The sequence below is a fragment of the Temnothorax nylanderi genome, unplaced genomic scaffold, assembly GCF_030848795.1.
Source record: "Temnothorax nylanderi isolate EJ_2023f unplaced genomic scaffold, tnyl_v1.0 TNYL_tig0044_pilon, whole genome shotgun sequence".
Classification (NCBI taxonomy): domain Eukaryota; kingdom Metazoa; phylum Arthropoda; class Insecta; order Hymenoptera; family Formicidae; genus Temnothorax; species Temnothorax nylanderi.
In genome coordinates this window covers 96,041-121,109 of record NW_027249106.1, presented here as the reverse complement: position 1 = coordinate 121,109, position 25,069 = coordinate 96,041, and the positions used below count along the sequence as shown (strand labels likewise).

The 25,069-nt window shown below is 37.8% G+C and overlaps 4 protein-coding genes across 11 annotated transcripts; 3 read left to right on the top strand and 1 right to left on the bottom strand.

The window, feature by feature from the left end:
- The first annotated feature begins 370 nt into the window (after positions 1-370).
- LOC139771746 (DNA ligase 4-like) lies at positions 371-13,841 on the top strand. 5 transcript variants are annotated; one of them, XR_011717975.1, is made up of 13 exons: positions 373-611; positions 4,628-4,868; positions 5,204-5,361; positions 5,534-5,814; positions 5,976-6,290; positions 6,547-6,853; positions 7,022-7,151; positions 7,440-7,697; positions 7,929-8,117; positions 8,211-8,513; positions 8,637-8,879; positions 8,956-9,689; positions 9,775-13,841. XR_011717975.1 is itself a non-coding variant. In XM_071704741.1 (13 exons), exons 2-13 carry the CDS (start codon positions 4,704-4,706, stop codon positions 9,298-9,300), a joined length of 2,517 nt encoding a protein of 838 aa, XP_071560842.1. In that variant the 5' UTR covers positions 373-611; positions 4,628-4,703; the 3' UTR covers positions 9,301-13,841. The 5 variants fall into 5 exon arrangements, 4 of the variants coding, with proteins under 4 accessions (XP_071560839.1, XP_071560838.1, XP_071560842.1 ...); XM_071704741.1 differs by having other exon boundaries at positions 8,956-9,103; positions 9,281-13,841; XM_071704739.1 differs by having other exon boundaries at positions 8,956-13,841.
- Positions 13,842-13,957: 116 nt separating this feature from the next.
- On the top strand, positions 13,958-18,410 carry LOC139771747 (uncharacterized). Of its 2 annotated transcripts, none has more exons than XM_071704742.1 (3): positions 13,958-15,349; positions 15,516-15,965; positions 16,863-18,410. In XM_071704742.1, exons 1-3 carry the CDS (start codon positions 15,295-15,297, stop codon positions 17,141-17,143), a joined length of 786 nt encoding a protein of 261 aa, XP_071560843.1. In that variant the 5' UTR covers positions 13,958-15,294; the 3' UTR covers positions 17,144-18,410. The 2 variants fall into 2 exon arrangements, with proteins under 2 accessions (XP_071560843.1, XP_071560844.1); XM_071704743.1 differs by having other exon boundaries at positions 13,958-15,416.
- LOC139771744 (uncharacterized) lies at positions 17,628-22,218 on the bottom strand. 2 transcript variants are annotated; one of them, XM_071704735.1, is made up of 7 exons: positions 21,911-22,218; positions 21,449-21,600; positions 20,695-21,333; positions 19,143-20,473; positions 18,669-19,039; positions 18,217-18,456; positions 17,628-18,109 (listed from the first exon to the last, which is right to left on the bottom strand). In XM_071704735.1, exons 1-7 carry the CDS (start codon positions 21,974-21,976, stop codon positions 17,906-17,908), a joined length of 3,003 nt encoding a protein of 1,000 aa, XP_071560836.1. In that variant the 5' UTR covers positions 21,977-22,218; the 3' UTR covers positions 17,628-17,905. The 2 variants fall into 2 exon arrangements, with proteins under 2 accessions (XP_071560836.1, XP_071560837.1); XM_071704736.1 differs by having other exon boundaries at positions 20,695-21,298; positions 21,827-21,950.
- A 1,633-nt stretch (positions 22,219-23,851) lies between these two features.
- Positions 23,852-24,940, top strand: Mrpl54 (mitochondrial ribosomal protein L54). 2 transcript variants are annotated; one of them, XM_071704734.1, is made up of 2 exons: positions 23,852-24,009; positions 24,496-24,940. In XM_071704734.1, the coding sequence occupies exons 1-2, from the start codon at positions 23,913-23,915 to the stop codon at positions 24,798-24,800; spliced, it is 402 nt and encodes a 133-aa protein (XP_071560835.1). In that variant the 5' UTR covers positions 23,852-23,912; the 3' UTR covers positions 24,801-24,940. The 2 variants fall into 2 exon arrangements, with proteins under 2 accessions (XP_071560835.1, XP_071560834.1); XM_071704733.1 differs by lacking the exon at positions 23,852-24,009 and adding an exon at positions 24,161-24,368.
- The last annotated feature ends 129 nt before the right edge of the window (positions 24,941-25,069 follow it).

The window sequence follows — 25,069 nt, the reverse complement described above, 5'->3', positions numbered from 1 at the left end:
CACCTGTATTCATACTATGAATACGGCTCAAAGTCGGACAACCTTTCGGACAACCTTTCTGTCCGCGACTATACATGTATCTTTTCACGAGGTGAAAATGCGAAAAGTAATTCACTAGAGTATCTACGATTTCATTGGTCGAAATCTAGTAAATCTGTTTCACATTACGATACGTAATAGGCTCCCTGATTGGCCGCGTTCAGCAGACACAACTGTTGAGTTCGTCTTATCAACACTCTACGTTGATTGGTTGGTTCTAAAAGTAAGAGCCAATCACGTTCGACTGCTACTGAGCGGCTTGGTCTGCTAAACGCGCGCCGCGCGCCCATTGTGGTCTGGCTGGTGGCTGGCCCTTGTTTTTGGAGCAACACTGAGCAACACTGCCAAGTGCCAAGAAGAAGGCCAAGAAGAAGAAGGTTATACGTGGTCTACGCTCGTTGTGGTCCATGCCAGTCTCCATGCTTTAACCTGGCTAACCTGGCCTGGCTTACCGATTTCGCAGAACTTTCCAAAAGACGGCCGGTCTTCTCATTTGGCGATTGATCGATTTATCACGTATAATTTTTTCTGTTTCTTTCGCACATTTTTCCTGTAGAGAAATTTTACGGCAGGTAAATATCGGCAATGTACACATATGTACATTCGTTTTATCTCATTGTCAGCGAATCTCTATGATAGGGGTGTATGGTATCGGTATGTAGCGATAGCAAAGTCAACGCGATAACGTTACGGTTGAATATGTAGGTATTTTCAAAATTTACTTATAAAATATTAGAAATGTCTTACGTAACATAGGCATAAAAAGGCCGGCGAAGCGTATTTACATTTACACGTATTATGGAGTGTAATGCGAGCAAAGGAAACGTCAGCATCAGCGTGGACGTGGACGTGGTTGAAAAAACTGCGATGGAAGTGGAAGGTGAAAAGTCGACTGCCGATGACAGCCTCGCTATTAGTGAGAATAGTAGCGTAGCACCGGTGATAATTGAAGAATTGGACGAAAGTGCCATCAGCTCAATGGATATGGATATAAATGAGTTTGTCGAGGCAAAGGCATTGCAAATAAAAGAGGTGACGGACGTTATTCCAAATTGTGCATTCTCTCTGTCGTGTAATTACAACAAGGATATCGCGGATGCGGAAGATCAGGATACGTCGCTAACTGCCGACGAGGAAGATCGGTTAACAAAACAGTTCTTGAACGGCGAGTTAACATTTAGCGAATATTCGTCAAGGATGGATCAGGATATAGATCTGGAGACGATAGAAAGCGATGCGTCCAGGTATGGCTAAAGGCCTTTAGGCCTTTGATCTTTTAATCATTTTGACAGTTAATTCACAAAATATTACATTTAATTCTACTTTTAGAAGGACGATCGGATTCGATCACGTCGCTGTACAAAAGATCATGGAACCAAAGCCGCACAAAGCAAATAACGTGCGTCAGAAGAGGAAAAAGCGCGTTTTACCGCCAGTTTTGCAAGGACTTATGGGAGAGGCAAATTTAAGATTCGCAAAGGGAGAAGAAGAGTTAGCGGGTCAAATATGCATGGAGATCATTAGGTAAGTTCTCTCTCTCTCTCTCTCTCTCTCTCTCTCTCTCTCTCTCTCTCTCTCTCTCTCTCTCTCTCTCTCTCTCCTCTCTCTCTCTCTCTCTCTCTTCTCTCTCTATCCCATCTCTCTCTCTTCCTCTCTCTCTCTCTCCCTCTCATCTCTCTCTCTCATCGTTCTCTCTCTCTCTCTCTCACTCTCTCTCTCACGGTTCTATCGCGTTGTTGTAGCGTAATACGCTTGGTTAAAATTTTTACGTACTCGAGAGCCGCTCGAGAGTGCCTTGATCAACATTTTCCACCAATTCATTCTTTTAGGCAAGTACCGAGCGCTCCAGAACCGTTTCAGACGTTAGCTATGATATATGAACATGATCAACCAGAGAAGTCGTTGCAATTTGCTTTAATCGCTGCGCATCTTAGCCCGAAAGATGCAGATCAGTGGGTAAGATTAGCTAACTTGTCGTTGGAAAGCGGCGATATGAAGCAAGCGATTACGTGTTACTCTAAAGCGATTCAAGCCAGTCCAAAGGACATAAGTTTATACGAGACGCGAGCGCACCTCCAAGAACAGAACGGTGATAAAAAAGCGTACTTGCGAGGATATACAAAACTGATTCATCAATTGGAAGCCGAAGATGGCGAATATATAATGAAATACGCAAAGATATTAGCCAAACGTTATATGCAAGAGGATAACAATGAACAAGCGCTAGAAGCACTCGAGACTATTTTTACCAAATGTCCTGATCTCATTACATTAGAAGAAGTTAATATCATGACTGAATTGCTAATAGCGCTGAAGCAATTTAAGAGATGTTTAGATATATTAGTCAAGTATACGAATATTCAAGTACGGTATAAGAAGAAAGAGGAGAGAGAAAAAGGGACAACGGCGGCCAACGATCCCAAGTCCGAGAAGGAAGAAGAAGAACGTAGTAACGCGAAAGGAAAAGCTACGTTAGCTCCATCGAGAAGCCAAAATAGTGACGAAATAGAGTCTTGCGACGTACCGGATAATGTGGTTGTCGACTTGAAAGCCAAATTTCTCATAACTCTCATCGAATTGGATTATATTTCGATAGCTGAGAAATTGTTACCTAAATTTTACATCCGCGAGAATCCAGAGATTTCTGGAGATCTCTTTTTAGACGTAGCGGAAGCATTGATGGGCAAGAAGGAATTTCAGCGCGCCATGGTTTTGTTGGATCCGTTAGTTAAAAGTTCGAATTTTAGCTTGGCCGCAGTTTGGCTGAGGCACGCGGAATGCTGGGTTGGTTGCAATAATTTCGATAAAGCCATAGAATCTTACGAAGCCGTCCGAAGGTTGTCGCCGCAGCATTTAGGCGCACGATTAGCTCTAGCCAAACTTTATAAAAAGTCGGAGCATTACGATAAGGCGATACAAGTTCTCTACCAAGATCCCGAATCCGATACATTAGATCCTGATGTTCTGTATCAAAGAACGCTACTGCTCTTCAAAGTTGGAAGATACGAGGAATACTTTCCCTCAGGAATGTTACTTTTCTCGAGACATTGCGTTAATATAAGAAGGAAGGTCGAATTAAATGCATTGGCACGCGCAACCGGTGTTCGCCAACGGCTCGATAGCCTGCAACTTCGTCGTTTGTCTTGCGGGGAAAGGTTGGAAGATGAAAACGCCCCGACGTTTATCGCTAATGCGAGACCGAGCGAGAAAAATGAATTTCTACTTTTCCTACAAATGTGTAAACTAGCGTGTAAATTAAACAAGTATGGTTTCCTTCAAAGATTATGTTTCACCGCTCTGACATCAAAGAGATTTAAAAAGAGGAACTCCCACATCATCTTTCTGTGCTTGATTTCTTGCATTCATAATAAGGATTCGTTCTACGGATACAATATCGTTCGAGAATTCGTACGTGTCTGTCAAAGGTCCAACTCGTGGAACTTGTTAAATATAATCATTCAAAGAGCAGAAGATTTGAGGCATAACAGATTTATAATGCGATTACTTGGAAGAGACGTGTTTTCATATTTGCATATCATGCATGCAAACAACTGTCTCGTTTCGGGAACCTACAAGTATGCTCTAAACGGCTATATGTCTCTCTTTAAAGTAGCACCTAGTGCACTGTTAGCCTTGTTAATAGGCGTGACGCAATTACAAATGGCATGTCAAAAGATGTCGGCTAAGAAGAATCAGCTTGTAATTCAAGGTACGTGGTATAACATACCTACATATATATCTCGCTCAACAATAATATTTGGAGAACATTTAGCATACGTTCTTCTTTCTTTCTTGCCGAGGGTACATTTATTTAACGTAATATTAACGTAATGATATATATATTATACAGTAAGATATATTTTTCTAAAAATTTCCCTTCTGGGATCTTTATCTTTTTAGCGCTAGCCTTCTTCAAGAAATATATGCAATTACGCGGTAAAGAAGGTCAACAAGAAACTTATTACAATATGGGACGGGCATTTCATCAAATTGGTTTATTACCGTCTGCGATTCACTTCTATAAGTTGGTCCTGAAGGAAGATCCAGGAGATTTAGTCAAACAGCATGCGAATCTTTTGGACCTGAGAAAGGAAGCAGCTTTCAATTTGCATCTCGTCTATCTGCAATCCGAAAACCATCTTCTTGCTAGAATGTGTCTCGAGAATTATATCACGATATGAATACAAAACTGAAATACACTTTGAGTCGTCCAAAAATGTGCGATATTTTATATATAATTTCTGCTTATTTAATAGATATATGTATATGTACGCGCGCGCGCCCGCGCGCCTGCGTCAAGTATAGAGTGCTGTAAATTTTATAAGATATATGAAACTTTTTCTAACAAAACATGCATGTGTTTATTTTTCAACTTGTATTATGTTTAATCTTACTCGCTCACACACACATCATACAATTCTTCTTCTTTCGAAGGAGGACGGAGGATCCAAACTCCCATCTGCCATCTCCGATTGTGAGACAGTCTCACTTTACGCAATTTACGTTTTTAAGTGCATCTTTGCTGTCGCTACATGTGATTATATGTGTGCAACATGGTAATAACAAAGTATATAATTGTTTTTTCAAGATGACGAAAAGAAATTCCATCTTTTAAGGGACACCAAGTTAAAATCCAGTCGATTTAAAGATTTTTCTGTAGAATAATGACCACTGATTTAGAGGCTAAGATTGAATTTAAACAATTATGTGATACATTGGAAGGTATTGCCAAGGCACATGAAGTAAAAAAGAAAGAGAAAATTTTGCAAACGTTCATCGACGAATGTCGAAATATCGGCGACAAACTGAAAGTAGAATATCCTGAATCGGTACGTACTATGTTATATATGCCATTGTGTATATGTGTTGGATAAAGAAATTGCGTGTAGTTTGATGTAAAAACTAATTAATTTTTTTTTTACTCGTGAGAAACTTTTGAGGAAGCTGTCAAAGGTTCTCTGATAAGCACAAGTCTTTAATTCCAAAGAATAAGAGAATCGATCAAATCTATACTCCATAATATTCTATATTCTAAATTAAAAATTCTATATTCTATAATATATTTTATATTTAACGATAAATACGCTTGCGTATTAAAAATTTTAATTTCATTGAATTTTAATTATGTCGCGACATAATTTTAATCGGTTTAATTTTGTCTCAGGATGTATCGCTCTATCCCATATTGAGATTGATCCTACCCCGCCTCGAACGACAGCGTGGACCGCATAATTTGAAGCAAGCTTCGCTGGCAAATCTTTACGCTCACGTATACGGTTTTGCACGAAATAGCGACAGTTATAAAAACTTGGCAAATTACCGGTCAGTATCTCGTAATTGTAATCATTAGATAATCGATGAGACATTGCACGTCTGCATATATATATATATATACGTATACCTATATATGTATATACATATATCACCGTACCGCGGTGATCACCGTGTAAATACCGGAAGAAATTCTCTCAAAGGTGCAATGATCGTATTTTAGAGAATGCACGCCGGGCGAATTTGTGGGAAATGATTTCGCTGACCGAGCTTACTACGTATTGGATAAAAAGTTACCTCGGATTGGTACTGGATTCACGATCGCACGGATCAACGCGTTCCTCGACGCTATCTCTGAGAGAAACGTAACGATGCAGCAAAAAGTTGAAACGTTTAGAGTACTCTTCCGACAGATTACGGGATTCGAGATGAAATGGCTGACGCGTATCGTCCTTAAAGATTTACGACTTGGCATAGGATTTACGACGCAAAGAATACTGCACAGTTCGTACAACTTATTATTCGCTAACTAACAATAAATAAAATTGATCAACGAAATGATAATGGTATAAGTAGACACAATGTAGGGTATTAGAATATAAGCATGTCGCGGGTCGCATTGGCGGCGCATTGGAAGACTAATCGCGATCCATTTCTCTTTCAAGTCTATCATCCTGACGCGAATGATAAATTTCTTGTAACGAATGACCTGCGCGAGATTTGTAACCAGTTATACGACCCTAAGATCAAATTAAAATGCGGCATACGATTATTTTCGCATTTTAAACCGATGCTCTTGGAGAGATGCAACATCGAGAATATCGGCAAGTTATTTCGGGACAATGACTTGTACTACGTACAAACTAAATACGACGGCGAGAGGTCGCAACTCCATATGAAGGATGGAACGTTTAAATATTTCACGCGTAGAGGATACGATATTACAAATAATTCTGGATACGGAAAAACTGGATCTTCGGGTATGACAACGAATATGCCCCAAACTAGATGATAGATTATATAGACTGTGTAGAGGAAACTCACTCGCTTGAAATAATTCACTTGCTTGATTCAATTTGCTCAAATCATTATTAATTGCCGCTCGTGGATCGCTATCGAATTCGATTCGATAGGTATTAAAAATCGGCTATACCTCGGCTATACATATACATGTATATCATTCTTAATACTGTATAAGTAGGCTTAGTAGGATTAATATTTCTGATATTTCGATAGGTTTCTTAACCGCGGTATTTACGCGGTGTTTGAATCCGAATTGTCATTCTTTTATATTGGATGGAGAATTGATGGCTTGGCATAAAGAGAAAAGAATATTTGGTACAAAAGGTATGAATCTCGACGTCAAACATTTGTCGGCAAGTAGTCGTCATCAGCCGTGTTTCGTAGCGTTTGACGTGATTCTGCACAATAACGTCTTGCTTGTTGATACACCTTATAAAGAGAGATTAAAACTTCTCAACGATATATTCACCGAAGAGAAAGGTTCTCTAATTGTATGTCGATCTACTTTAATTTCAAACAGGTAGAATATTACGGAAGCACACCGATAGTGTGTTATACAATACAATAAGATTATTCTTTGTAAATTGGATATCTACATGTATATATATCTCCGTAGAATTGTTCTTTCTTACATGGAACAATTTTTTAAGAAATAAATTTGATTAATTATTATGACTTTTATCGCAAGGGAGGAATTGATAGAGACATTCAACACATGCCTTCGGAATAACGAGGAAGGACTTGTTGTAAAGAAATACAATATGAAATATAAACCAAATATCCGAGATGGCAGCGGTTGTTATAAGATTAAAGCAGAGGTAAAAGTTTTGTTTTATTATAGCATTGTTTATACCGTTAATTTGAGTTTTTGAAAAAAAATTTAATTTACCGCAGAAAGGGAAAGGGGGGTGGGGAGAGAGAGAGAGAGATGCGTGTTTAGAAAATAAAACATTTAAAATCTACGATACATATCCATATTGTTTTGTCTATTGTTTTCAACCAAAATGTATGCATCTGTGGTCAACCGTAATAATGATATATGTAATAATGATATGGACAAAATTCGAAAGTAACAATCAAGTGAATCAAGATATATTGTATTACAGTATTCCGACAATTTAGTACAAGATATAGACCTCATCATACTTGGCGGTTATTACGGGGAGGGCAAATATACAGGAATAATTAAAAGCTTTATGATGGGCGTTGCCGTTCCAGCGAACAACGAAGGAGAAAATCCGTCGCAATTTCTCTCTGTCGTATCCGTAAGCACTGGAATAAAAGATGAAACGTTGCGTCATCTTCAAACAAAACTTACACCATATTGGATCAAGGAACATCCTGAAAATATCATAGGCCCCAAGGTAAACATTAATTATTACGTATTATTTTAGGCGAATATATTAGGGGAACGTATGTTTCTCTCGATTTATTACTTACGTATCTATTATTTGATTCGATACATCATACTTAATACACAGACTTAAAATTAAATTTATATATTACTCGTTATATTATTATGTTATTTACGCACTATAATAATGTATTATATATTTACGCGTCTTATGTAGATCTGTAAATTATATTCCTTACAGGGAAATCAGCCAGATGTATGGATTCATCCAGAACATTCCATAATTTTAACGATACGAGCGACCGAGATGGTACGCAGTAACGACTATCCAATAGGGTACAGTTTACGATTTCCTAGAGTTGTGAATGTGAGGACAGATAAGCCATGGTACAGTCCATGTACTACTTTCGAACTCTTATCGTTGGTCAAAGTATGTAAATGCCGCTAAATGATAAATTATTGCGACGTTACGAAAATAGCTTTTGTGACTCACTTATAATTTACAATAATCTTATTATTATAGGATGGGGGAATGATTCAGAAGTTAACCAAGCGGGAAGCTACTTTGTATGATATCGACCAAGTACCAGTCTCTAAATTACAAAAGACAAGACAGAGTCGAAGTAAATCAATTGAACATGACATGTACAACAAGCGAGTAGTACCAATCACGCGACTATTAGACAGAAAAGAAATTTGTGTGATTAATGGCACCGATGAATTACCGAAAGAGCAGATTGAAGAAATACTGCAACAGCATAGCGCAAAAATTGTTCAGAATCCAATGAATACAACTTTCTGCGTGATAGTAGGCAATAATAGAACGGTAGGAAATATATATATATAGATATATATTTTTTTTCTGCTATGTTATCGCGCAACTCAAACTTGAATACATCCAATAGTTATCGAACTAATAGAACAAATTATGTGCAAACTACTTTTTCAGATACGAGGGAAGGAAGTAATAAACAGTGAAAAATACGATGTTGTAACTTTGGACTGGTTAAAACGTGTCACCAATCAATCCGACTGGGCTTCGTTAGACAATTTTTTACCGTGGGAATTGTTATGCAGTCGGGAAATTACTAGACGCAAAGTTGCAGAAAACTATGATGAATATTACGATAGTTTTACTGTTGACGCAAATGAAGAAAGTTTGAAGCGTTCATTCGGCAAGATGACGAACGAGGTACTTGAAATTAACGTTTATTACTAAATATATATATATAAATTATCGCACTAATCTAATCGTGCAAATTATTTAGCTTGCAGACAAGTTAACCAGTGAGCAGGAAAAAGAGATGGACAAGGAATTATTCGGAGGTCCATCGCCTTATTCTCCGTTTAGAGATAAAATTGGATTCTTTGCGAATCGATCGTGTTCCGCTGAATTTAAATTCCGTTTCATGTCAGGTACAGTTAGAGACAACATTGATAATTCCGTTACGCATGCGTTTGTAGAAGACACAAGCGATATTGAGACAATCACTATTGTGAGAAACGTGAATGCACGTGAGCAAACATCAATTAAAATTGTCAAATGTAAATGGATCGAGGAATGTTTTAAAAATGGAATATGTGACATTACAGATTACCTGATTGATTATTAAAGATGTACATTGCTATCTGAGATGTGTGATAAAAATCAAATATAGCAAAAGTTTCACAACTTGAAGAAATGTTACATGTGTATTTTCGACAGAAACTTGCGATATATTCGTAGGATCGTTTTAACTCACATTTTCGTGAAGCACTGAGAAACTAGGTACTAGACGGAGTGACAGTCGGACAGTTCGCTCATTTAACATCTTCTCGTTTCGAAATATTTCTTCTCGACTCGCGGCTAGGAGCCGCTACCCTTGCCCATCCTCGTTTTATTTCATCGGAATGCGCGCAAAATACGAAAGAGACGCAGCTGCGCGACGTTCCCCTTACAAAGCCTGCCATTCAGATGAGATCTCGCATAGATTAACGTCAAGAGATCGCGGAAAGACTCGAGGTGCATACATCGAAAAGTTATCAACGAAAGTTTATATTTCCATTGATATTTCATCTGTAATCTTCAATTTCTTTACTATTTTCAGCCTCTAGATTTTTATTTCAACAATCATCGTTTTAAGAATAATTTTGGATTGGCGTAAAAGAGAAACATAAAACATAAAAAGGAAGGACTCTGCGGGTGTTGACGTAAAACAAAATTCTGTGATGTAAAACGAATAATCTTTGAAGAAAAAAAAACCGATTAACTAATATGAGAAAGAAAAAGAGGGGGAGGGGAGAGAGGGGAATGAATATTTTATATTTCGTTGACATCAATGAGATATTGACACCTAAACAAACATCCTAATTCATATGCGGTTGATGAAAATATATTAAATATGTGTGTTTAATATATTAAATACATATATATTACACACACATCGTGCGGTCAAGCCAAGCGGGCATCTCGTTAGCAACGAGGAGGTGTCTCGTGTCTACGAGGTCAGTATAAATAATATACGAATATGACTGACGTTCTGCCCGCGTAGGGATCTACTTATAGACTCTTCACCTACAGATGGGACGCGTATTAATCGAGTTTCGGATTTTCGGAGCGTGCGACCAGGCATGTCACTCTCCTACAGTATATGCCGAATTTATTCATAGAATTTCTCGTAGCTTACTCACTAACTTGCCAATTATACATAAAGATACACGTAACTGTTGCTATCTATTATGCATAATAGCACGATTATGGATAATGGCTCAACGACTACTAATTTGTGTCTATAGATCGCTACAGATCGTTGACATATACAATTCGACTGATTACTAATCCAAACATACGCGGAATTCCTCTATTCGACTATACATAGTTTAACGCGTCTTTTGCTCAAAAGTTACGACACACATTTCAGAACTCGCACATACAAATACACTTAAATATAAAATACAATTGTCTTTTAATTAATTTTAACTAGTCTGCGTGTAATTGAGGCAAGTAATTGACATGTTTTTTTTCTTTTATACAAGTCATTTCGATTCCATCTACAAATTCTCTCTACGCTTTTATTATTTGACACATTGACGATTAGTGAATCAATCATCAGGGAATAATTTTGAAGAAAAGCCATTCTAGATGAGAGGTCATCTTTTCTTCAGAAAGTAATACTCCCTAGCAATGCCTAGCAAAGGGCTGTCGCACGTTATCGCGTTTCTCTTTCTTAGCAAGAATTTCTTCTGGTGTAATAATGACTTTTCGGACGAGACTTCTTATGCTTAACAAGATCATTTGAAACCGCCGGTGCCACATCGTCGTCCCGCGTCCTAATATATAATAGAGAATTACTATTCACACACACACACACACACACACACACACACACACACACACACACACACACACACACACACACACACACACACATATATAAATATATATATAATATATATATATATATAAATATATATATATATATGTTGTCCATGTATGAGAATATGAAATTAAGAATATCTTATGTTAAAACGTTATAAACATTATTCTCTGCCTAATGCAAATTAACTGCAGGATACTCACAATCGCATTGGCTTGTTGCATCCACATAGGTAACGTTTACTTTGCATCCTGCATTGAGTAAAAAGATACAAATAACAGAGTATTATTATTTTTAAATAATCGTAGGATCTTTTTTGTTTATTTTTTTGTATTAGGATTTTCAAAGGATTTTCAAAGTCTCCAAGAATAAATAAACTGAGCAAACTAGTGAAGAAGAAACCTTTAAAAAGCTGATACGTCGGTTTAAAATATACTTAGTTCGGTTGATACAGATATATTTTTAAGACTTTACTCTTCCATCTAAATTATCTATATTTCTCTTTAACGCTAAACTATAGACACACAGGAAGTAACGCTCTTTCAATTTGAGTAAACGTCTCTCGCTAAGATATCTCATCCACTTACCCTTTCGCACATTTGCATCTACTCGGCCATCTAATGTATTAAGAATTAGTACTGCTCGCGTTACATCGATTTTGACAATTATCGTGATATCGCCGGTCATACGAAGCGTGATCTTTTTGTGATTTTCGCAATCTCGAGAGATACGCTTGTGTGTGTGTGTGTGTGTGTGTGTGTGTGTGTGTGTGTGTGTGTGTGTGTGTGTGTGTGTGTGCGCGCGCGCGCGCGTGTCAGCGCGCTTATATTTCTTTCATTTATTATTACTTTCTAGATTAGTGAATAGTGAGACACTATTCCGTGAAAGAAGGAAAAATATTCTACTATACTATATATAATGAAATAAAAGCTTTAGAAAAACGCGCGCGCGTAACCAGTGTGTGTGACTCACTTTTCGTTTTTCTCCCTTAGTAATTTTCTCATTCTAATGTCGCACACGCAACTTTTTTTCTCACTGTTGGATAAAAATTATTACAAAATTACTTTCAACATCACTATTCCTCGTTTTGATTCGGCCTACACGTTGAAAATACTCTCTCTCTCTCTCTCTCCTCTCTCTCTTACTTACTTTTTTTTCAAGAAACTGACATAAAGAAATAATAGCCCGGTAAATCCGATAATAAACTTTCCAAGATACCAAGTGAGATTGGTTGTGCAATTCGGCATCGTGAGTATCTCGGTTCGGAATTCCGTGTCAATAGCTTAATTTGCTCGATACGATTCAATATTTAGATAAGATTGTTTAGGCTCTTTATTCCCTTGCAATTTAAAATCCACGTTGTAGGAAACACGATTACAAATATACGAAAACAAATGACAAATTCGTCTTTTAAGGCGTGTCAAAAACCTTAAAAAAAGCTACAGGCTACAGGCGCTATCTAGTTTATTCGTTATTCGTAAATTAACGATACATTTGCGTATTCTTTTGATATATCGACGGGCAATGGTATGTATATACCTATATGCGTATAGTATTGTATGTACATATATGTGCCAGTTGTGTGTAACACGTCACGTCAAAGTAAATTTGATGCAAAGGCTATCGGCGTGTCTCGCATCCTTTTATCTTTTCAACTTTTTAGCCGACAATGAGAAACGGATAAAGAATTGGTTAATTCATATAATTAAACGTAATATAATCTTAAAATTGTATAATGTGTACTATAGAAGAATGAAAAAACTTTCGATCGATAGATTCCTTAATTATTTTGTGATTGATGTATTCCTTTTATTCTTAATAAGGTCCTGAGCAGAATGGCTGACTTATAATTTTAAGACAATGTTTTATGCTTTAAATGTTTAAATCTTTGTTTTTAGTAACGCACAATACTGTGTCTTGTGTCTCAAGTCTTAAACGAGTGTATCAAGTGTCAACATATTTGTAAGACTTGAGACACAAAAAACAAAGATTTAAAACATAAAACATTGTCTTGAAATTATAAGTCAGTCATTCTCTGGTCAGGCCCCAAGGAATAAGCGTAAGACAGTTTATCGTCTCAGCCATTCCTCAGCTTAATTCTTCGTGGCCCCATCATATGCGACTAAGGCGAGAAAGATGTTGAATGACCTGTCAACATATTTGCCGTCTTGACAACACCCTTAGGCAGAATTGCTCATGAGAGGAGGAGAAAAGAAAAAGTGTCCAAAATGACACTCCTTCGTTCCACGCTCATTAGGATAAATTCTTCGGTACATGTCACGCGTGCCTAATATACTGTCTGCTACGTGTATGTGTGTGTTTGCGTGCGAGAGAGTGACATATGTAAATTTAAACTTGTCTAACCGCATGAATTTAGAAGAGCAAAAAATTCTCCGTGGAAAAAAATGTGCTACACATGACTTTTCATCACTCAACTTGTAGTCGTAGAATGTCATGAATACTTACACACACCACACACGCACGCGCGCGCACACGCACACACACACAAAACATAATAATTTAAAATATCGCATAATTATACATATATCGTCTTAATTGATCGAGAAAAGAATAATTAATTTAAAAAATAGCGAAAGCAATGCAGTCTTTCGCGCAATATTGTGTGTGTGTGTGTGTGTGTAATATAATGTAATATAATATAACGCGCATCTCTTGAATCCTCAGAATTTTCGAGCGTGTTCAGCTTGGAAACTTTACGGATATATAAGCAGTATTTCCTTTCGATTAAAAAAGAATGTGAATTTCTCCTTAATAAAAGTGAAAATTAGTATGTTTAATTATTGTACGATATATATTTACTATTGCCGGCATGAGCAATCGTACTTAGTCAATATAATAGCGTGATTCCTTTCGTTGCCTTGTTCACGGATCGTGTTATGCACCGCAAAAATAGAAGACGGACAATCTCTCTCTACTAACAACGTTGTGCGCCAGCAGCTGCAACCATATGGCATTCTTTCTGTGATCTTGCTCTAAGAGCTCGTTAATACGATCCTCTCGGATGTTGCCAACACACAGTTAATATTAGTTTCGAGTATGTTTTCTCAATGTATGAGTGACACCGCGGACTCTTCCTCGATAACCACCTGGTTAACATCCTGCGTACAACGTTATTTCTGAAAGGATATCGCATCGGCCTGTGCGCATCACTGCAGAGTATTTCAATGGCGCCGCTCTCCTTTCTTCTTTACACGTACAGGATAAATTTATTTGAAAAATTTTTATCACATTATCGACTAGAATTAGATAACAACAGGAAGAATATAAGAATGAAATATATGGATATAGGATCGTATATTCATATAGGAAAAAGCGCAAATTGGATTGAATTTTAAAGTTTGTCTTTTAGAGAAGAGATATTCAAGAACGAGAGATATCAAACGTTCTCCAAGCGACCGGGAATGATAACAATTGAATTAAAAATTAATGAATAGGCTGTTAATCTATAACTAATTAACACTTGTACTCCATTATGATCTATTGTACGATAATAGATACGAGAAATTTAAACTTGGTCCTATGCGCGGGCACACGTACAGTACAGATGTGTGTGTATATATGACAAGGTATCGATACGTTTCCATTGCGTTTCCGTGCAAGCTATAATCAAAGAAGCTATCCCGTTAACGAAGGATTTTTCTTTCGTAGAGCTACTCGTAACAAAAACGTCAACGAGAAACATGGTGATCCATTGGTTCGCAGCCGACGAAAGCGGCGGAGTTTCCTGAGCTTTCGAGCCAATGGGGATACGTCGGCTTGCTAAAAATATATTTTGAATCAGTAGGAGGAGATGGGACGACACCTCCTTCGCGAAAGACAAGAAATATTCTTACGAGTACGTATCTCCTGCTCGAGCAAGACTCGAGGGTAACTCAGCAACATAACTCAGTCAACGTATTTAAGAAGAGTCGAACGGACAACAAGCTCAGCATTACGGAGAAAAATATTACAAAGGCAAGGAAAGGCACATTTTTAGACAAGTTTTATCAAAACGATGGAAAAGAAATGTGAAAATAAAAGGAAGTAACTTTTCGCACATATCAAAAACGTATGATGTGTGCAACGTTTATTGTGTAACTTGAAAACTGAAGCGACCAGTATTGCGTGTGACGAAGTCTATGCACAGAATACTTGAAATACGACTTACCCAAGAAGACAAAGAGTTTTTAAATTTAACAATAAGCGAATCTGTGGGACTTGTTGGACGTGCCAATTATCATATGCTACGAGATGCACAATTGCGTACACTGTGGAACAAATGTGTTTAATGTCGGCCGCATATCAAGTAATCAGAAAATAATTTTTTTCGTAATTAATGATCAAACAATTTGGGATTTGATGTACTCCATCGAGTAAATATAATATATCTATATATATATATATATATAAGTGTGTGTGTGTGTGTGTGCGCGCCATTCTTTCTCTCTCTCTCTCTCTCTCTTTCCCTCAAGATAATATCGAAATCAGGATGAAAACTGGCGGAAGTACTTCGAGTCGTTTGAATACAAACGTGGAGCAACGTTTGAGAAGTCCAAAGTGCGCGAGATGTCGAAACCACGGTGTAATATCTGGCTTAAAAGGTCACAAGAGATCCTGTGCGTGGAAAGATTGCCGATGTCCTTGTTGCCTTCTAGTCGTCGAAAGGCAGCGAGTGATGGCAGCGCAAGTTGCTCTACGTAGGCAACAACAAGCGCAAGGCGACAACCTTTTGTCTTCGGTAAATAAAATATCAGCGGACCCTGTATGTCCTTATCCCTACGCTAAAGCGAAATACGACGAATCTGTCTGCGGTAGAAGAACCAAGAATTTTCAAAGGCATCATTTACATTTCACGCAGACGAGTATCAGCGTGACGCAGGGTTTCTATGGATTAAATACTGTACATAGTTTACCTGGCGCATGTGAGTACTTGCAATCCTGTACAATCCCTTCGCTTTATCGCAAAAATAAATTATTCATAAATATATAATATATATATATATATATACATTGACCTTTAATTCGGACATCATACATACATATCATATTTGACACATGTTTCTGAATTTTTTATTAGCAAAAATCTTAGGCAACTGATTATGAAGAGATTTAATATAATAAACGTAAGGGAGTCTCGAAAATATTTCGGTCCATTGGCATGGAATGTGTATGATATGTCCAATTTCTATATTATTCAATTTTTCGCTTTTCCCACTTTTGCGAGTGTACTCTCGCTAATACATTTTTGAGAAATTGCCTTGTTATTGATGTATAGCTGACCGATATATAAAATTAAATCGATAATCATATATGTTCCGTACACACGGAGCCATGGACAAAATTGCTATAGGCACCCTTGTTTCTCCTGAATATCTTGGAATGAATGAGTTTTCCATTTATTTGTGATTAATACGGGCGCGATTATTTCCATTTCACAAGGAATTGCTAGACTTTTTTTGTCTGTAGACAATAAACAGACAAAAAGTCTCGCAATTGCTTGTGAAATGGAAATAATCGCGCCCGTATTAATCAAAGTCGAAATACGGAGTTAACAGTTTTTTGAATAATATTGCTGTTTCCCTAAGAAAAATAATGGACTTTGTATCTCAATTGTTTGTACTTCAAATCATTTACAAGGCCAATAGGATGAAAACAATAAAAAGCTTTACGCTCATTCAGTTCCAAGATATTCAGAAGAAAAAATGGTGCCTAATAATTTTGCCGGTATATTTGCTGCATATTTAATATATAGTAGTTAATGCCCAACGTTTTGCGTCAAACGTTTACTAACGAAAGACTGTTTTGTTTGCACATTTCAGTATCAGCACACCCACGTTTATTGAGCACTTTGTCTTCTCTGGGATGCGATCAAAAACAAGAAGATGAATCCACACTAAAGGTACAATCTTTCCATTCTGCATATCCGGCAATGGTTCCGTGGTTCAATGAGGTAACGCAATCGTACATAGCGAATGGGGACTTGAACAATTTTATTTCCACGAGAGATTTGCGGAACTCCCCTACTACAACCAATAAACCTTGTTTAGAAAAGAAAGCGCCAATTTCCTTCAGCGTCGAATCTATTATCGGTACGAAATAATATCCCAAATATCCATGTTTTAATCGTTTGAGTACCAGCGAGCTATCACTTGATTCTGAGAATTGCCAACGATATCACAATAATCGCAGTACGATCATAGCGGATACCTATGTACCTCTATCCAACGTCCGATAGTCTAATATAACTGTCGCACTTATCTAGCTTTCAACAATATTGTAGCAACAGCAGGATATGAGGTAAATGACAATGCTAAATTTATTTTTGAGTGGAAAATTGAGGAATGAAATATCGTTCATACTCGTTGGCATTCAAACGATTAATCTCAATAAAATTAATAATCTTATATATGTACAAATAGAACATACAAGTCAAGTAGAAACTTTTATAAAAATCATGCTAATTATTCATTATGCGAATCATAAAACTTCTGAAGAGCCGTTAATCGGCTCTTCAGAATATTATATAATAATATAATAAGGTATATCTCACTTTCGTTGGCTGTATATTCCAGAAGAAAGAAATATTAACAATGCTTACATACAATTTATTGTTTTATACATGAATATACCACACATCGTGTTTAATACGTAGCAAACGTATTTAATATATTTCTAGCAATAACAATATAAAATCGTCCCCGTTGTATATGTTTCTGTACGTTCCTTTATTAATTCTCCAATATTTAACGTAGCAAAGCCAAACATTATCATTCTGCGATGTACTATAATCAACTCATCAATAAGTCATCACGCTACTCAATATCGCGATAGATATATTATTTTTCAAGGCACAGACATGATACTATTTGTTACTTTCGAGCATTTTACCGCAACGTTTCATGTATACATCCATTTCAGAAAAATCGGACAAAGTATTATAAACGATTTCATAAAGAATGCATGGCCATTGCTTCTCTAGAACCTGTAACTTGTGTATAGCGTTTATAGTATAATTGATTAAATTTAGCAAGTGTACCTTCCCTTTATGTCTCCAGATAAGGTCTTCCTGTAAGCAAAGCGTAGTGATTATATCATTATTTACACTTTAGCTTACAATTTAGCGTAAAACATCTTGCCGTAAAATATAGTAACGTTTGTTTTGATTTTTATTACCTGCGTTACATTTCCCTTTCTCCATTGTAACGCCTCCTTTGCAACAACACTTCGAAGTGCCGGGTCGCAGTTGAATAGAAATTGTTTGGCAGTAATTTGTTCCCCGCTTTGTCTCTGCACTTTCTCTAAATGAAGTCTTTGTAACAAAGGTTGTAATAAAGAATCTGGCAGTGAACACATTACTATATCTACAAGACCGGTATATTCTTGATTTGCAAGTTCCACATCTTCAGCTGTAATCTAGAAAAATATTGAATTTCTAATTGTAAAGGGCATATAATTCGCTTTTACGATTCTCCTTAAAAAAGGGAGGGGGGGGGGAAGAAAAAAGAAAGAGGACAAATCCATTAGACAGTTAAACAGAAGTGATTAACGTATATTTTTGGTGTGTGTGTGTGTGTTTTACGTTATTTCATTAAACAATTTATTATTTTATAAATCTCATATTGTACCTCCTTGCCATTGATAGCTGCGAGTCCCCAATGAGCTAATCGAAATATAGCGTACATTTTCCAGTCCTTAGACACAATAGGATTTCCTGAGTCTATTTGTATGCTAGTCAATCCCTGTACCTCAGCTAAGGCATTCAGTTGACCAAGAAGATTGATGTTAGTTTCTTTAAATACGAAATGTTCCGCATGAGGAAATCTATTCTTTAATTTGCTTAAAATTTTTGCCACGTCATTAAATTGTACGTAATTAAATTTCACAATGTTGACATCTTGAGCCTTTGACATGTCCCAAGTCCTATCTATAAAGCGTAAAGCACCTTGACCATATATATTCAGGCAGCGGCCAACAATTTCTATTAAATAATCTCCGCCTAGAGAGAGAGAAAGTTGTCTCTCATTATTACATTTCATTTTAAACAAGAACATGTAAGAGTAAATTGTTTGAAAAAATTGCAGATCTCATTGTTAGCTTACCCTGTTCTCTTTCTTTAGGTGGTACTTGTTGAGGAGGTGGACTTGGCGGAGCAAGAGCTCTAAATTTCGCTCTAGCTGTCGCAGCTCTATTGCTTTTATAGTATACTATCTTTTTTGTTTGAGCACTTTTAATCCTACCTTTATCCTTGTCACATTCGTGAGATTTGTGAGCGTTCTTAGGAATCAATGAAGTGCTAGAATCACTTAACAATGATTTACAGCTGTCCACGCTACTAGTCTTTGAACTTAAAGAGCAATATCCAGAAGAACTTGTAATCGACTTTGATTGGCAATCATTCTGTCCATCTTGACCATGAAATACTTTTGTATTTTGAAACGATCTATTATTTAAGCCTTTGTTTTCATTTATTACTGCGTCATGATATTTTAAGGAATTTTGAGTTGTAGCCACCAGTGCTTCCTTATCGCGTGCATGGTTTTCATTATCTTTAACATAAAAATTTTCTACGGTAATCGAGGACACGTCCTTTACTACACCTGCGGTAAATTCATTACAGACGGCAGATTTGTCATAATTTATAGACGAGACGTAGATATTGGGAGTAAAAAAATGACATTTTAAACCACTTTTTAAACTTTCGTGACTCTGTGAGCTGTCTGTCTCGCTATCCGATACGTTCTCCATTTGTTCACCAAGCACTTTCATCTTACGGTCATTATCTTTATTATTCTTGGGCAATTTATTCTCGAATCTATCGCTTGTCAAACTATTTACTATCGAGCCTAGTATAGGGGGAAGTTTAAATTCCAAAGGATACGATTTAGATGTATCTTCTAATTTAAACAAATTCTCGCTGGAACTGCTTCTCTTTTTTATATGCATCTTTCGTGCTTCCATATTTTCACTTATCGATGTCAGACTACCAAAACCTTTTATTTTAACTTTGTCTAAACTCTTTGGATTTATAGCATTAAATTTATTTAAACTCTGCGTGCGTAATAACATATTAATATTATTGCCTGTATTATCGCTCGTCACTTTATTGGAATTATCGAGCGAGACTTTAGTTCTAGATCTAAGAAATTCCCAATTTGTTTTAGCATTCGATATCACTTCTTCTCTACGTACGCTCATACAAACTTGTGTACTAAGATCAAGGAATGCTGAATTTGATTGTTCCTTAGAGAATCTCCAAGCCATTGCTGTTCTCCGAATTTGTTCGCTAATTTGCATTGTCGATAAAAGTTGCAAATTTGGCAAGTACGAAACAAGAAAAGATATATAATCGGTATTCAAGGTCACTGGATTGCCGTCTATTGTTATTTCTTTAATTTGCAAGGCTTTTGCAAGGCTACTCATATCTTCAATTCTGAAACATCAAAACAACTCGATCAGGAAGGAAACATTTGAACATCATTCTTTTATAGATTAAAAAATGCAAGAGATGTACTTCCAAATTACAATTTACAATATGCATAGAGACCAACATCCTTTGAAGTAAAACTTTCAAGTTAAGTAAGCATGTGCAGCTAAATTGAATAAAGATTTTACTACAAACTAAATAAAACTTACTATAGTCAAGATACTCACTTATAAATATCATTGTTACTCAAATATAATTTCTGTAATTGTGGTGTCTCATCAAATCCTAGCAATCTTTTGAGCTTATTCCGACGTAAATTCAGTTCTTTTAACGAGATTAAGCCTCGAAAATCATTGCATCCTATAGTTTTGATATTATTCCCCGCCAAGTTTAGTACTTTCAACGACGATAAATTCTCTAAGCCCGTAATATGCTGAATTTGATTGCCATGCAAATCCAAAACTTCCAATTTCAAAAGTTGTTTTAAGCCTTCAATTTTTCTTATTCTATTTTTCCCTAATAAAAGCACTCTCAGGTTCTCTAAAAAATCAAAATCGCATACTTTCTCAATTTGATTATCATACAAATCAAGAAATACAAGCTTCGTCAATTGTGAGAAGTTGGAGCTCTCAATCTTGGTTAGTAGATTATGCTGGAGAGACATTAAACGCAATTTGGATTCTCCGATCATTGTAGGAAACGTTGTCAGACCTCGCCTATCAAGGCATATTCTGTCAGGGTTCTTTTCTCGTTCGGCAGGAGTTCTCGATGCCACGATTGTTCTTGTATCTCCTGTCCATTGTAACGTAACCACGTCGCATCCTTCAGCTTCTGCATGTTCAATTTCAAATTGGGTTCCAGTACAACTAGCAATATCAAACCAATGATTTCCAACGTAAGAACACTCGAGACAATTTGTGTCAAATAAAACTTGACTGACTAAAACTTTGCTATTTCGTCCTCTAGTCTAAAGCATATTACCTAAATGAATTGTAACAACGCTTTGACAGCTTTGGAGGTACTGGGGCACCCGGCAAAATGGGTAAAGCAGCAGCTATTGTCAAAAACTGATTCTCCTCTGGAACCCTACCTCGAATAGCCGATTCACTTTTCGCATCAAATATTTTTCTCGTCTGCAAAAAACGCGGTAAACAGGTCACTACATGTTATTATTAGGTGAAGAAGAAGAGAAGAGAAGAAGAAAAGAAGAAAAGAAGAAAAGAAGAAAAGAAGAAAAAAGGGAAAGGGACTGCTTTACTCACAGGTTAGAGTAAAGCTCCCCACCCCCTTTCTACTACGTGACCACAACGGATTACAAACACCAAAAAATTTTGTCAAAGAGTCAAGTTGGCCCTTTACCTTTCGAGCAGAAACGTTATTCGTTTATTCGAATTACAGTAGCTGCTTCGAATCTCATATTTTAAAATATCATACGACTCTTACCCGCGTCGAAGTATCGTTGCTCAATGGCATTACATAACCGAGCGGAATGAACCGCGTATCTCGCATCAAACATTTGGCAGCGTTTCACATTTTTGCAGTGTACTTTAATTGCCAAATACTAATCGCGAATCCTAAATCCTAGACGCCCTAGTTAAAGACTTGATCCACGACGTCGAGACAAAAGCGATATCTCGTGCTTGTCATTGTCGCATAAATTCGTTTGACGTTTCATGTGTCGTGATGCCGTGACCCAGCCGTGACCAGCCGTGACCGCTCGTAGCCGTCCACCGTCGTAAGTCGTAGGTCGTAGCCGATCATAGCCGATGGGTGCTTTCCACAGTTTCCACTAGAGTCCCTAGAAGTAAGGGCCGTTCTACAATACGTCGCAAACTGAGTTTCCACTGAGCGCGTCACGCGTCGCGTCATCCGTCGCGACCAATCAAATATCATATTTTATTACATTATTTATGATGGGATGTTTAGATTGGTTAACGACCCTTAAGGGTCGACAGGAGTAAGGGCTCGATTCTTGATTTCATTCGCAAGAGAAACGTATGCGAAAATTCTGCTCTTACAGAAACGTTGCAAGTTGATTGGTTAAAAGCTATGCGACAGCCAATCGACTTGCAACTTTTCTGTAAGAACATCATTTGCGCATACGCTTCTCTTGCGAATGATTTCAAGAATCGAGCCCCTGTGTGCAGAAGCCATAATGCTGCGTTCCCACTATACGCGTCGCGCGTCGCGTCGTCTGTCGTTAACCAATCTAAACATCCCGTCACAAGTAATGTAATAAAGTGGGATGTTTAGATTGGTTAACGACAGACGACGCGACGCGCGACGCGTATAGTGGGAACGCAGCATAAGGCTGAGTTTCCACTGAGCGCGTCACGCGTCGCGTCGTCCGTCGCGACCAACCAAAACATCCAATTTTATTACATTATTTGTGATGGGATGTTTGGATTGGTTAACGACAGACGACGCGACGCGAGACGCGCTCAGTGGAAACTCAGCCTTAAGGTACAATTTCACGATGATGCTCGACGCTGGATTCGAGCGTCAAAAAGCTAAACTGTGTTTAGCTTTGACGCTCGACGCTCATTTCAGCCAATCCAGTGGTTAGGTTATATTTCGCGTCCCTCTGAGGGAGCTTTCCAGCAAGTGACACAAGCCGACACAAACATCGTTCTATCTTTCTTTTTTGGCAATGAGTAATAAAGACACAACGATACCTGTGTCGACTTGTGTCGCTTGCTGGAAAGCTCCCTGAATCTATCACGTGACCAGATTTGACGCTCGAATCCAGCGTCGAGCGTCATCGTGAAATCGCACCTTTAGGCTGAGTTTCCACTGAGCGCGTCACGTGTCGCGTCGTTTGTCGTTAACCAATCTGAACATCCCGTCACGAATAATATAATAAAATAAGATGTTTTGCCTAAGGCTGAGTTTCCACTGAGCGCGTCACGCTTCGCGTCATCCGAGTTAAACCAATCAAAACATCCCATTTTGTTCCCGTCACAAGTAATGTAATAAAATGGGATGTTTTGATTGGTCGCGACGGATGACGCGACGCGTGACGCGCTCAGTGGAAACTCAGCCTTAAGGTGCGATTTCACGATGACGCTCGACGCTGGATTCGAGCGTCAAATCTGGTCACGTGATAGATTCAGAGGGACGCGAAATATAACCTAACCACTGGATTGGCTGAAATGAGCGTCGATCGTCAAAGCTAAACACAGTTTAGCTTTTTGACGCTCGAATCCAGCGTCGAGCGTCATCGTCTCATCGTGAAATCGCACCTTTATGGCTTCTCTACACAGGACGCGGAAACGCTGGCCGCGCGGCAAGAAGCGTCGCGGTAGCCAATCAACGTGTTGCTTTTCCGTAAGAAGCAAAAGTTTATTGGCTACCGCGTCGCTTCTTGCCGCGCGGCAAGCCTTTCCGCGTCCTGTGTGCAGAAGCCATTAATGCGCTACGCAAGCACAGTACGCAAGTACGCACGATGAGTCTCGCCGTTGTTTACCGGCTTTTCCGTTTGCCGAGAAACTCCATAATACCGGCTCGCTACACGATACAAAAAAAAGAATACGCTGGACCAGGTAAGAGATTAGAAAGTTATCGTTGCATCGATTCGTACGTTTCATCGTTCATCAAACCTGATCAAACCTGCCGATCATTCGCCACATCGAGAATTGAGGTTATGTGCGTAACTCGATCGATAAGATATACACACACACACACCTTTTATGTTTATTATATATATATATGTCTGTGGCTGCGGTCCACTTGACGTTTCAATCTTTCAATGAAGAAAGAAGGAGAAGAAGAACGCATCAAAGCATTTGTAGCGTCAAGTGGACCGTAGCTTGTACACACACATATATCATACATGTATATGTACGCGGCGCGAATGTCGGAAATTGTTATATCCTATTAAGGATATTGACCGATAACAAAGGTTCATCACTATACTATTAGTTACAGCTGGCTACAGCTACAATTGTGTTAAAAATGTGCGTTAGATTGAAATAAGAAAAATTTATACGTAACGTTTGTGATAAAGTTACGCCTTTTACTTTTTCTAGCGATCCGACCGGGAGTGAAGAAATCAAAGAAGACATTAGTTGCGATAGAAAAAAAAGTATTACCCGTTGAAACGGATGTTAACCGGCTCTTGACTCATGTGTGCGGTACAAATATCTACAAAGAGGGAGGAGAAGATGTCGAGTTGAAGCCAGATTCCGAATATCCTAGTTGGCTGTGGAACATCAGAACTGGCCCCCCACCACCTTTGGAAGAATTGGATCCAAATACAAAACAGTATTGGAGAAGGTTGCGATTACTTGGATTAAGGAGAAACAATAAGGAACGTACAACTAGAAAGTTTTAACTAGTTCGTAGTTTTGTAAAAGTAGTGCCGTTTAACACATAATCTTAGAAGAGCGCCGAAAATTTTTACTTGTGCATTGTAAAAATGTAAATCGATATAAGAGCTGATAAAAATGACAAATAAAAGTCGGATGAAATAGCGTTCGGTCGTTGCTTGTTAACGCACCTGTCTTGAGAAGCTGACCAATTTTCCGATCAATTTCCAATCGCGCAGACGCATCGCGTCATTTACTTGCTTATCTTATAGCAGATAGCTTATCGTTGTAGTCG